At 37.9% G+C, this 14486-nt stretch overlaps 1 protein-coding gene across 2 annotated transcripts; it reads left to right on the forward strand.

Annotated features, from left to right (window-relative positions):
• Positions 1-7074: 7074 nt before the first annotated feature.
• On the forward strand, positions 7075-11648 carry slc35c1 (solute carrier family 35 member C1). 2 transcript variants are annotated; one of them, XM_029428791.1, is made up of 3 exons: positions 7075-7178; positions 8739-9250; positions 10078-11648. In XM_029428791.1, exons 2-3 carry the CDS (start codon positions 8770-8772, stop codon positions 10644-10646), a joined length of 1050 nt encoding a protein of 349 aa, XP_029284651.1. In that variant the 5' UTR covers positions 7075-7178; positions 8739-8769; the 3' UTR covers positions 10647-11648. The 2 variants fall into 2 exon arrangements, with proteins under 2 accessions (XP_029284651.1, XP_029284650.1); XM_029428790.1 differs by lacking the exon at positions 7075-7178 and having other exon boundaries at positions 8607-9250.
• The last annotated feature ends 2838 nt before the right edge of the window (positions 11649-14486 follow it).

Genomic DNA, 14486 nt, shown 5'->3' on the forward strand with positions numbered 1-14486 from the left:
AATATGTGTTGCAGCATAATTTCAAACTCCTAACTGTGGTGACTTAGAAACTTGTGTCCTGTGACAAACTAAGATAGCATTGTCTTTGTCTGTTAAACTTCGCTTGACAATGGCGTCCAAAGCCGACAGTCATGAAGCAGGCGAAAAGTGGGCTTTCCAATTTGATTTGATTTTTGACCATTTTTATCAATTGTCAAGTGGTCAAACTTTATTTTATTTGGCACCAAATCTGTAACAAATAGTATCAAATAGTATCAACCTAAAAAGTACTGCAACGACTTATGAGACCCTTACTTATATATACTATATACTTATGAGCAAGACCCTTAAATACTTGCATCATAATTTCATAAGCCTGTATACATTCAAAACGTTCAACATTTGAATAGGAAACCTAACCAAAAACAATGTTTATTACAGGGCTGAGCTGCATCTCCAATTAATCTTCAGGTTCTATAAAGCTATCTCCCACTAAAGACCCACTGTCCCCCCTAAACATTATGATAAATGAGTCTATGGTAGAGGGGTGAAGTAGAAGAGGTTAAATGATATAAAAACCTCCAAAAACTGATTTCTCTGGCCACTTGGGGGCAGCAGAATCAAGATGCAAACACAACACTGACATACTGTGTTATCCCCTTATAGCTGACATGATGCACTTGTAAGCAAACAGCTACCTATTTACATGTCCAGCCGACACAGCAGCAATAGCATTTATTTTGAGTTGTGTTTGCTTGTGGTGCCCTTCCAGTGAGGACATCGTGATAAAGTGCTGTCTCGGATGGCCGTTCAATTGAGAAAAAAACACAGTGCCATAAAGGCTGCCCTATTTTAGAAAAACCTTTAGTGCTCCGATGGCCCACCGCATGCAACTGGTGTCCTTTTTCACTTTGTTCGTCCCTGCCCATCAGAGAGCCTGAGTCCGCCACTGGATGGATGGAAAGCCTTACTGGACAAAATAGCAGCACCATTGTCATTATGCTGCTCCACAGTATGACTGCTGCTTGTCACTGAAGGATGACTCATCACACACATCTCGTTCTCTGATGACAGGGGTTCGGAGTCTGCCAGCCTACTGAACAAAGCCAACATGTCAGTCTGACAGTGACAAATAGTGAATCAGCATATAGAGTGCAGCTGTATTTCATGTTGCAGAGCTGAGAGGACGTTGGCCAGTTTATACTGAATAGTTAAACGGATTCTTAATAGCTCTTTGGTGCTATTTAATTCTGAGAGGATAGCTCATTCATGTTTTATGGTCTTAGTTCTTTAGGAGGATGTCCTTCTTTTTTGGCTCTAAAAGTCTTACAGGGACAGGATGTTTTATGTGTCATTATGGCCGAAGCAGTGTCCCCTTAATCAAATGCCTTTCACTTCACTTCTCACCTCCGGGAGTGGCTTGAGACGCACTGAAAAGAAACCATTGTGGAGAAGAAATCCTGGCCAACTTCAGCAGCATTAACACTTAAACAAATCAAATATGCATTAGGGAAATGTTGCCTTAGATGTTTCATAATGAATATGTTGATATATTGTGAGAGAGGGAAGAACCTTGATACCTTGATATTTAGTCAGTGTATTAGGAGCAACAATGAATAGCTTAGTTTAGCCAATTGTAAAAGTGTTCATCCTTCATCTATCTTGGACAAATGATTCCTAGTCGTGATAATCTCACAAGAAAGACTGCTGGAATGGTTGGAGCAACTTTTATTTCTAGATCATAAAACATATTATTTTGCAGTGATTAATATCAGTCACCTGTGGCACAAGGTTATCAGTGTTTCATACTAGTGCTTCCACATCATGAGACATAAGAAAGAAACAGGTAAAAACCAAAAGGGGAGTCATATTGAACTACAAAGGTGTTGCTAATATTAAATGGTTGTTTGATAGTTATTATCATTAGAAAGGTTTATAAAAGTAGGAAGGGGCAGTGTCTTTGGCTTAAAGCATTTCTCCAAAAGAGTTTTTCATTTAAATTAAGAGAAATTATTTTGTCCTCCTGAGGTGATAATAAAGTCAGTAGATTGGTGAACTCGGACTCTCATTTAATCTCAGTTTGTTTCCAATTATAAAACACGGACCTGGTTACCATACGGTATATTATCAGTACTTCAGAAGATCTTACTTTGACCCATTGAGTATTCAAATGTAGGCACAAGTTGCTGTTTAAGATGTTATCTATTGTTAATTAAATCCAGGCCACACATACTGTACACTATACACCTCAGTGTACTAACTGCAGCCATTCAAAACCTGGAGTCATCCCGTACAATTCACATTACTGTGCAGTTTATAACTCAGTGTTACATTTCAATATGTTTTGTCCATCAGCCCGTTTTTTTCTTTTTATTTCAAGCATATACTATAACACTCCAATTGTGAGAATATCATTCATAAGGAGGAACTCCTGCTCTTTCTTTTCCCGAGACAGCGAGAAAGCAGAAGGTTGTTACAACCGCAGGGAGATCAAAGTAGTAAAAGCGGTATAGCCGGGGAACCAACTTTGGGCCACAAGGGAGGATTATATGTGTTTGAAATTAAGCTGCCCTGTGGACTGTACCACACAGCTCACCCTTGCTGGCCTAATATCCATTCACCCCACTTGCTGGAAGATTCATTTATGAACAGCAATTACTGCAGACCAGCACAACATTAGCATTGGCTAAGCCATGCAGTGTTACTGAAACTGTAGTCACAATGGCCTCATTTAATGATAGCGCTGTCATTAATAATAAAAGCAAATGGTTCTAGTAAAAAGGAACTCTTTTGTCTCTGGTCTGGGAAAAGGCTGCTTCCTTGACTTCACTGGGCGCTGTACCAATTAATCATTGATCAGAAAGCTCAAACAAATACAAGCTTCTTTCAGTTGTGTAGTTTTATGCTGTTCTACAGAGTGGGGATATCTGTTAAAAAGGTCAAAATTACTGGAGATTCTGCTTGTTACGTTGTTGCGTGTCCTCTAATCCAGTGATAGTGTAGATTGGGCACAGCAGATGATATTTCAGTCGATGTCGTGTGAGCTCATATGTCTGTTTGCACCTGTTTGACTCTCCCCCGCGCTTTCCTGAACAGATGGTATGTTCCAGTTCAGGTGAGGCTGGAAAGGTATAAATGCCAGTCACTGGTCTATAGAAGGAGAACAGGGTGGCACCTGTCTGTGAAGCTGTGTGTTTGGTTTGATTTGTTAGCTTAACCTCAGCTTTAAGTTGTTTTGTTGAAATTCCCCTGAAGTTTGTTTTCTCCATTGTAATTGTTTTTAAAGAAAACTACTCTTTTCTCTGCAGCTCCTGAGCCTTCATTCATTGCATTGCTCGTCATGCCTTCAGTACTCTTCCAGTGCCAAACTACATCTAATGTATTGCTCTTATATGTGTTGAAATTTAGTTTTTTTTTCTATTAAAGGCTTTTTTAGAGTCTTTCTCCTTATCCGAATCGAGGGTCTAAGGATAGAGAGTGTCACATGCTGTACAGATTGTAAAGCCCCTTGATGCAAATGTGTGATATTTGGCTATGAAAACAAAACTGACATGATTTGACTTGATAGTAGCCATGCTTGGTGGTCTGAAACGAGAGCAAAATGCATTAGAGGGGTATTTAGGGGCCGTGGTCATTTAGATTATCAAGTGGCCATCATCCCTCACAGATGTTTGTTGAATGAGACATTGACATTTATAAAAGGCTTGAGTGAAAAGTCTGTAAATTATACTAGTGACGCTTACATGGAGTCAGTACATACACTGTGGATATTTTTTAAAAAACATTTGTTTCTAAGATGGCATTATGTGACTTTGATGTAATAACTCTTTGTTATATTAGGACAAGGATCAAACAGTATTGTTTTCACAAGAAATGAGGAAGAGTAATGCAAGCATAGATCACTTACTGTAATAAAAGGTGCCATCTGGAGGATTTGTGAAGGATACCGAGGGACACAGGTCAATGAAACGCTACTCTTACAAAAGTCTTGTTGCATTCAGCAAAATTGAAACATAATATATACTGTTTGGAGCCACAAAATGGACATTTTGCAGTGACTCTCTTGACAAATTCAAACTTCCACTGCAGTGGAAAGTGTAGCACATGAAGGCAATTCTGTATTTTGATAGATGTGTATCCAGTAGTCTTTATAACACAGACACGGAAGTATATTTCAATGCTGTTCATGTATAAAGGCTGGACAATAACATTAAAACATCAAACAGGTACTGGGCTACAAAGGAAATTATTTTAAAATGTGTATAATTTCAAATTACTCATTGTAATTGTTTGGATCAAGAATTAGGCACATGCCTGTGTGTACATTCATGTTTCAATCATCTTTAGTTTCTGTTTCCTATATTTTACATGGGCATTTCACCAAAGAGCAGATCAACAAAATAACCTGATAAAGGGCTGTGTACCAAAACATTGTGTGCAGGGATCTTTTGTTCTACTAATGTGCAGATGTTCCAGAGCCTCCATTATCCAAGATACCTCCATCTTCTATCCATGTTGCTGTAAGCTAATAAAGTGTGGAAATCTTCCCAGATCACAGGGGTCATGGAGGCAGGCCACCTTGTGAATATTAAACTTGGCTCCAGCGGTGCATTTCTCCCCTTCCAAAGCCTGAGCAAAAGGGAACACAATGAGGGGTCAGACATCCCCTGATTATGTGTTGTGAAGGCAGACTGCACAAATACTGCATCTGTGTTCTTGGAAGATGATGGAGTTTTACATCCTTGCTGAAAGTATACACGAGTCCACGAGCGTTGCTTACCAACTCAGCGGTAAACGCTGGTACACCGGGAAAGTGACTTGCTGTGTACTGTAGCAGAAAGTATAACACCAACAGACAACTTTCATCTACAGTAATTGTCCAGCAACTGAGCAAGCTTGCAGCTGAACGATGACAGCAGGAAGACAGGGTTTGATACAAGGTCTGGACAAAAGTAAAGTGCTATCTCCACTTCCTATAGGCTGCTATTTCTTCTCTTTATCATGAATGTAGGCTTACATTGAGAAAAACATGTGAAAAGAAATCTGTGTACTAAAAATAGAAAGCAAAGTATTCACACAGGTAATTGGGGGAAAGTGTTAAAGCAAGTAAGGAAACTAAAAACTTAAAGTAAACAATGTTTTTTAGGTATTTCCTAAGGTTGGGTAGAATTGGTTCTGTAGTGGTGTGAGGAGTAAGGAAATATTCTAAACTTGGGTGTGCTCTTGGATTACTTGTCTAACATGCCATTCATCACAATGTCCCTGGTTCTTTTATTGATTGTCACGCACCTCTCTCCCCATATTTCCTGTCTGTCTTCCCTGTCAAATAAAATCAACCATGCAAAAGCATACATATCGTTGGCCTTAAAGACAGTAACTGTTAATCAGTTTCAAGGAATGGTTAATAGCAGGATAGGTAGGTGAGGGCTGATTTTCAGAGGCAAGTGAAAAGGGCAATCCAGAAGTCTAAATTAGTAAAGATTGGTGTATGAATGAATAAAAAACATACAGGTATCTGTTGTTGTGGTGGTGTTTTTAGGTGTTTTATTGCTAGTTGAAATGAATATTTTCCACAATATATTGTTTCAATCACTACTAAATAGAAATAAGCTGATTGTCTCTCTGCAACTACAATATGTCTTTGCAAGAGTTGGGTATTAGTTCATAATCCTGCAGCAAACCACATAATCTACCTTGATTATCTGCTGCCACCTACTGTGTTGAGGGTTTAGTACAGTAGTAATAATAGTGAAATGGGAATGCTGATGCCTAAATTCAGTATATGGAAATTGAAGAATCATTTTTAATTCATAGTGAAAACATCAACATGGAAAAAAATATGTGGTTGTTTTTGTTGTTATTTCTATCATTATATAATTTTTTTTTAATGATTTTAATTGTATACTATCAGGAAAAAATAAGGATGGTGAACGTGTCATTGAGTTTAACAGCACAGACCTCGTTACATATCATGGGATAATTAAAAACAGATGACCGAACGTGCAGCAGGAAGTTATGGTGACTAAGAAGCACCATCCTCCAGTCACAACAATCCTGCAAGTTAACACTAAGATTTGTGTCAATATCACACATTTTATTATTTTAAATGTTCAAGAGTTTAATATTGAATTAATTAAAACATTAAATAAATATGCCTTATGAATATGTTGTTCTCATTTTGCAAACATCTTCTTCCCTGATTTAAAATAAATGTTATTGAAGGTCACTCCTGTTGTTCACTCCTATTCTGGTTCTATACTGTTCAAACATGTTTCGTTCGGTGCAAGACATGACCTTCCTCTTGTTTTCTTGTCTTTGGCTGCCTGTGAGATTTATAATATAATATATATAATATAATATAAACTTTATTTGTATAGCACCTTTCATACAATAATTGCAGCCCAAAGTGCTTCACAGCAAAAACATAATAATGAGTACAAAACTAGACAGCATTTACAGTACAATAATCACAGTATTGATGTAAATGAGTGTGAAGTAGCATTTAAAAATAGTATAAAATAGCAGAATTAAAATAGTCTTAAACATTACAGAATAAAGGTATTTAAGTGAGTTTAAAGTGGAGTAGCAGCATTACATATTGTATAAAATAACACCATTAACTATCAGAGCCATATTTTGAAAGCATGAGATCAACAATGGGCCCTTGTGGCCTTTCAACTGGTTTACTCCCTTTGCTACCCATTCTTGGTAGTCTTCATACTTTTTACGTTTACCGCGTCAACCTCTTTATTGACCTTTTAACGTTTAAAACACAAACGTCTCTGCGAGTCCAGATTATAAAATTGTTTATGGATGTTTTCACTCAAGTTTAGAGCAAAGCATGTTCCTATCGTTATTATTCAGATAGAGTACAGTTTGAAATCATCAGGTAGGCCTACCTCCTGACGGGCTTATAAACTGAAATGTTATGTTGCAATAAACGATAAACCGACCAGACTCTTTATTGTATTGGACTGCATTGTATAGTATTATTGATACATTGTACAGAAAGATCTGCCATGGTTTGTCACATGCAACTGTCATCTGTCAGATGTGAATCCTGTATCAGGAAATACAGGTTATAAAAGAGTTGCACAAGAGCAGGAGTGGTAGGACAAACCTTAAAGGGAACAGCACTTCCTGATAAACATTCTTTTGATGCTGGACTAATCCAACAGATAGCAATCCAACAACTCAAGGTATGGAAACCTTTTTAACAAAGCATCATATATAGCCTACATAATCAAGAAAAAAAATTGTTTGTCAGGTGATACTAAAAACAGATACGTTACTAGATAAAAAGGGTAAATGCAACAGTTAAGCTATAGCTCGCAATGTACTGCAGTAGCCTACATCAGACAGTACATAGACATCTAGAAAAAGTAACTAGTTTGATTAGCGAGAGCTCATAAATAGTTTTTTTTAAGAATCGGGAATAATATGAACACTATTCTGATCTATAAATATATTGTTTAGCCAAAGACTCACTATCTCTTCAAACAAGGATGTCCTGCTCAAGGAGACTTCCGGTTTGAATATCCACCTTCAAGTTAAAACTGAGGAATTTAACCTCTTACAGTGTGGGCGAATTTTTCCGAAAATACCTACAAACGACATACCCAAAGTAAAATGAAAGCTGCTCTTCAACCATTTGCACCAGCTGCATGGTTTTGGTCTCATTCAAAAGATAACTCTCTTATTGTTCTTGAAAAATGGTGAAGAATCAGTCCAAGTGCTTCTGGCACTGAGTAATAGTGGTCTGAATATACTGAATTTGAAGAAAATACACTCCGTCTGAAGTTTGTTGTTGAACAAGATGTCTGAAGATGGGTATAGCAGGTAGTCCCGAGCTGAAATACACAATAGAAACATAGAACCAAGTGTTATCAAGTTCACCACCAAATTTCAGATAAAAAGGGATAAAAAACTTAATTTATTAGACAGGTTTGTCTAAGAGTAACACCAGGCGTACACCAACTGTGCTATATGTACATGTACATGTACATATTATAATATTTATTTATTTATTTATTTATTTTATTTATAAATAACTATTATATACCCATATTACCTGTTAGTAGTAATCACACAGAGTAAGTGAAGTATAAAGACATTTTTGTGACGATGTTCACAGTGGATATCTTTTCCCCGGAAACGAACGTGTGGACCTCTGACAATGCCATAGGAGCGTCTTTTTCTAAATATTGCTGAAAAGAGGATATTTATGAGGCTTTATAGGTAAATGGGCTCAAAGTTATGATTTTGATTTTGAGTGTACTTGCTAGTTTGAGGAGCTGATTGTACCGCTGTTGTGATTTTCATCTCCATATTAAAATAGACGAGATTCTAAGCTTTCCAAATATCAAAACAAATATTAGTTTTTTTCAGAATTCAAAAATGTCTGGAAACACAATTGTACAATGCAAAAGTATGGTTGAGCATGAGTTTTGTATTTGTATTGCTGTGCAATAACTGTACACCTCACATTGTATGGTCATTTAAATATAGCTCAATGTTCCATTTAGCTGTGCAATTTCATATGTAATTTATTTGTGAAGAATTTGGTTTGATCTAGGCTTGGATTTATGGAGTTGAGCTTTTATTCTGAATTCTTGTATTACCGGAAGTCGTATTGTTATGGCTGTCGGCGGAACACAGCCGTCATGTTTGTATCGTATAGTTAGCACTGCTGGTTCTGTAGCTCATGTAAATGCTGCAGTGTTTTAACCAGGTTGTTCTTTCTCTGTAACCATGAACAGGACACAGCTGAAGCGGTCCAGTATCTTGAGGATGGCTCTCGGAGGCTCGGAAACGATGGACCAGGACGGACATGGAGAGACTTTCATATTCCGGGCTGTACAAATAGGATCGGTGGTTGCACTGTACTGGTTTATTTCAATAACAATGGTGTTTCTTAATAATTACCTGCTGGACAACCACAACTTGGACGCGCCGTTGTTTGTCACTTTTTATCAGTGCCTTATCACTGTTGGACTGTGCTGGCTCATGCAGCAGCTGTCCAAATTGTGCCCGAAACTCATCGACTTCCCGTCGGTCAAATTCGACTTGAAGACGTCCCGGGAGGTCCTGCCGCTGTCCATTGTGTTCATAAGCATGATCACCTTCAACAACCTGTGCCTGAAATATGTCGGAGTGGCTTTCTACACGGTCGGTCGCTCGCTCAGCACAGTTTTCAACGTGCTGCTGTCCTACATTATCCTGAAACAAACCACATCATTCCAAGCCATACTGTGCTGTGCGATCATACTGGGTATGTTAACTGTCTTACTGCCTGTATGATATATGGAGCAGTGCTGTCTCCCTATTTGCTAGATAAATATTAAGTTAAATAATTTCACAGACTTTGCATCTGGAACTATTTTTGACATTTGCTGAAATATGTCAGTGGCTAAAAATATAATCGTCACTAAGTAGATACGGTCAGAAATACATTCGCGTGTGTCCTCATGCACTGTCCTCAGGTCAGTCAAGTTATTTCAAACCAAACTCAGAAAACTGTTTGTTTAATGGATCTGGCTTTGTGGTCTGTTTCATGGTGAAATAGAAAAGGGCCTCCCCCAAACTTTTGCAAGAAGTTAGAAGCACACTATTGTTTAACTATCACTGCATGTTGTAGCATCAAACTCTCCCTTCATTGAAGCTAAGTGGCCCAAACAATGAACTACAGCCCCAAGCCAAAAGCAATGCATACTATGTTCACACCATGTTGGCCATATAAGGTTTATTGTTTACAATTCAGTTACTCTAAACCTAGCCTAAATGCTTCATACCAGGAAATAAATAAACCAATTGTTACAAATTTAAATTTGACATATACAAATCAGCAATTTGAGGATATGACCTTTTGGTTCTGGGAACTTTGTAAAAATATAATTTACAATATTTCAATTGTTGGCTGAAAAGTGTTGAATACATTAGATACATGTAATATGTATGTACTGGCATAACTTTGAACAAACTAGTAAAAAAGATATTGAAATATTTATGCTGAAATTCAGCTGACAGCAGCTTGGCTGTTCCAGTGTTAAAAATGCTTTATTGTGATAACACAGTCCTGCATGTGTCCATGCTTTTCAGGTGGATTCTGGCTTGGTGTGGACCAGGAAGGCATGACGGGGAACCTCTCCTGGTCAGGTGTCTTTTTTGGAGTAATGGCCAGTGCTTTTGTCTCTCTGAACGCCATCTACACCAAGAAGGTGATGCCAGCAGTGGATGGAAACATCTGGAAACTGTCCTACTACAACAACATTAACGCCTGCATCCTCTTCCTCCCGCTCATTCTTGTTTTTGGAGAGTTGGGCAGTCTCGCCAGCTTCAGCCGCTCCTTTGACCTCAGGTTTTGGGGAATGATGACGCTCGGAGGAGTGTTTGGTTTCGCCATCGGCTACGTCTCAGGCCTCCAGATCAAGTATACCAGTCCACTCACGCACAATGTCTCAGGGACAGCAAAGGCCTGTGCTCAGACCGTTATTGCCGTGGCGTACAACCATGGCAGTAAAAGCCTGCTGTGGTGGACCAGTAACTTGATGGTTCTTTGTGGCTCGTCAGCCTACACTTGGGTCAAAAGTCTAGAAATGAAGAAGGTTCCACCAACTCCAGACAAGGAAAAACTGCTGCAAGGGGAGAAAAGCGACCTGGGAGTGTAACCCTTTTTAAGTTGGCTGAGAAACCTTCAACTTTTATACATGTGGCTTGAGAATTTTTAATTATGTAACATTTAGATCATGAATGATTAGTGATTTTTAAATGGTTGCAACCATGGAGTCAATGATTTTGGTTGTGTTTTAATAGTCTTGTGGTTTTATACAGTGTGACATTATGCCTGAAAGAATTTGTATTTATATTTTTATTTAAAGCTATTCACATGCATCTGGGGCCTTTTTGCATTATTGTGAATATAATAATGAGTCTTTTATTATCTAGTCTACAAGGGAAGGGAAACAATAATGTTTTTATTTATAAAGATATTGTTTTAATTATGATTCTACACATGTCACTATCTTGTTAATGTTTTTAATGGTAGCCTCTGCCTAAGAACACGTCTGCTTTCTCAATTCAAATCAACAAGCCATGACAGAAGGATTAAGGTTACCTAGGTCCTAGGTAACCTAACCTAGGTAATCAGAAACCTTGTGTCAGAGGGACTGATGTACTATAGGCCTCTTATCTCCAAAGAAAACACCCCTTCAGCATGTTGGACTGTTGCAGTCATGAACTTGTACATTATTTGCTGCAACACATGAGGTTTCTAAGCTGGTCAAATTTTAAATTGTAAACCAAGGCGATGGCATAAAGTCCTATGAAAATGTATTTGCATTTCAAAACAAAAGTGGGACTGATGGAAAGAGAAACCTGTTTGAATATCTACTCGTAGGTCGCTCATGTTTGTACATTTACATGTGTCAGTCGTCTTTACTTGTCACAGAAATGTCCACACCTGAGAAATCTTTATTTGCACTTATCATTCACTCTGAACTTATGGTGTGTCATACCAGGCACCTATTTACCAGCCTGAAACTGCCATCCTCTGTCTTTAAACCCATCTTTTTTAAATGTATTTGATTCGCTGTAACTGTTCAATTGAACACAAACGGAGCCTGGGAGCCTCTTAAAGAGAATACATTAAATTGGTGTGCAATTCAACTGTTTCCAAGTTTTCATTTCTTATTTTCAAAAATGTGAGGTTATTTGTAGGCTATTTATAGGTGTGATATTAAAATGTATTATAAGTAGATAATGTATTATAATGTATAAATGTATTGTTTAAATACATATTTTGTGCAAATATAGATTCTCTAAATCCATCTTTAAATTTAGAGACAATTATTTGTATACCCTGCCGTTCAAAGAATTGGAATCAAGTATTATATTGATACTTTTCTTCTTACCATCAACAATAGCTTTTTGAACAGAGATAAAAACAGTGTAATTCAGACACAAAATGTTATATTTACACTTGAAATAGTTTTGGACCCTCAAGAAGAAGAATTAAATGATTCAAATGTCCATTTAGTCGATGTCCCCACAGTGTTGCATGATGGTAGGACACAGTTGGAAACATTTCTTTCCCCTGAATATCCTTTGATTGAGAATTTGTTTTCCATTCCAGAAAAGCGCAGCTGGCCCTCGATCATTACTGAACCACAACGACACAGTTAGGCCTCTATACTGCTGTTTTTCTTTGGGCCCTCTGCAGTCTGCTCTGTGGTTAAATTGAATAGGTTTAAATCGTTGTTTGTTAGTCCACAATATGTTCAGTTGATATTCCCTGAGCCAGATCCAACAGTGCTAACCCTCGACCAGGGGTCAGGAACCTATGGCTCTTTCGATAATGCAATATGGCTCGCTGCGATTCCAAAGTTTTGAACCGCAGTGTATCTTCAAATGTCATCTCATCATAATTCAGAACCGGAACAAATGTAGCAGCGAAGTGTGAGTGCTGACACCATAATCTGTCTTGTGTTTATGAATGAAATAAGATTAACTCGCCTTTGTCTGTTCCCATCCCTGATGTGTGAGAAGTTGATGAAGCTGGTGGTCGTGGTTTTTCACACGTTGAAGATGAAGCGAGACTTTGACACACACTGCATTTGTCAAGAAATCAGTACGGTTCTCCACACAGACCACTGGATCGCAGTTGTCAAGGTGACCAATGCTTGGCACGGCAGTTGGCCACATGCAGAGGTTTCTGACAAGCGAGACTATGTGAACGTTTAAACCTCCTGAAGTTAATGTTTGATATGAAGGCAGGAGAACAAAGGAATGACTTCTCAATTAGAGCATTGTGATCACCATTATTCAAATATGAATATCCTGAGACCTGCTGAAATAAATACAAAATATAAAAAAATAGGCATACTTAGATATAATTTACAGTGTGTAAATAATCCCATTGTAGGTCTCCAGTAGCACGACAAACACAACTAGTGCGTTGTTGAGGATGGCTATGACTTTTTGCTTTCTACCAGCAAACTGATGTTTGAATAGGAAAGATAAGGAATATATGTTTCCCTTTCATTGTGTGGGACTACAATCCAAAGAGGAGTTTTACGAGCGTGATATAAATATGTGTGTTCATTCAGCTGATAGGTGAAATTGACAAAACCAACATAAACAAATTGAACAGATATTACTGTCTTAAAGCAAGATAATAAAAGATGACAAAAAACGTCACATTTAATAATATATTATAATGAATTGTTACATTTTTTTTACAAAACTAATTCTGTAGTTATTCAGTTATTAACATATTTTTGTTTTTTTTATCAACAAAACAAATAGGTCTTGGTATATTAAACTGAGTATGCACGTTCATGTTTGACGTTGGAGCTAGCTGTTTGATTAAAAAAAAAGTCTTAACACTAGCTCCACTTACTGGCAATATAAAAGACAGCTGCAGAAAGTGGAATATGTGCTTATGATTGTTTTGACATAACTCTGAATTGCTTGTTTTGGACAAAGAGTAGATTTGGAACAGCAATCACATTTGATCATAATTACATCATGGAGAAACTGTAACATGTAACTGCTGCAAAAATATATACCGGTATGTGTACTCATAATGCCATATTATGTGCCAACTACCATTGTGGAGAACCTGGTTATTGTCAACGGAGGTGAGGCAGGTTAATGTAGCAGTGCTGGATGAGAGTCTTTAGGCTCCAAAGGGGATACTTTTTCTGAGCAATGGGGGCTAAACATAGCTGACAGAGCACCATGGGCAATTACATGTACCAAAAAAACACTGGTCTCTGATGTCGAGAACTCATTTCAACAGTGGATGGGGCCTTGTGACACCAATGGAAGTTGTATAAGTGTGCCATAATGTGGAACACATAATCACCCACTCCTCATCTTTCTCTCTCATCTCTGGTTGGGTCAGTTCCAAAATGACAGGATGAGGCAAAATCTTCAATAATGATTGACAGTTCAAAGGCTGCAAGTAGTAAGTAGTAAGTAAGTCAGTCATATTTCTTTACATGTGTCAGCTCAAAGTGGTGGACGTCATTTTGTTGATGCGAGAGAGATATTTTCAGTAAAAAATGTATAACTACCGTATCTTCTTACTGTGTGTTGAAACACAAAGGCTCAATGCAAATGTAACGAGAGTTGCATACTTTATGTTTCTAAAGACTTCTGTTAAGTGTGTTGTTTCACGTTGTTTGATGTCCTCAGCCTTTTGGTTAAATGCATCTTAAACCTGCATCCATTCATTTTTGAGCCACTTGAGGGCAGCAAAACAAGCCGTAGACAGCGCACTGATACACTATCACCTTACAAAGGTGATATGGCTCCCACGTTAACAAACTGTTGCTTGTATGGAGCAACATAAGCGTTCATTGGGAGTCATTACTCTCCACCAGATAGTCGAAGTTGGGAATCCAGAATTGTTTTGACTGCATTTGTGATTTCAAATGTGATCATTGTTTTGTCAGCCACATCTGCTGTGTATGTTGACTTGTGGACTAGAAAGTGTCGGACTCTTG

This window comes from Cottoperca gobio, chromosome 3 (assembly GCF_900634415.1).
Source record: "Cottoperca gobio chromosome 3, fCotGob3.1, whole genome shotgun sequence".
Taxonomy (NCBI): Eukaryota; Metazoa; Chordata; class Actinopteri; order Perciformes; family Bovichtidae; genus Cottoperca; species Cottoperca gobio.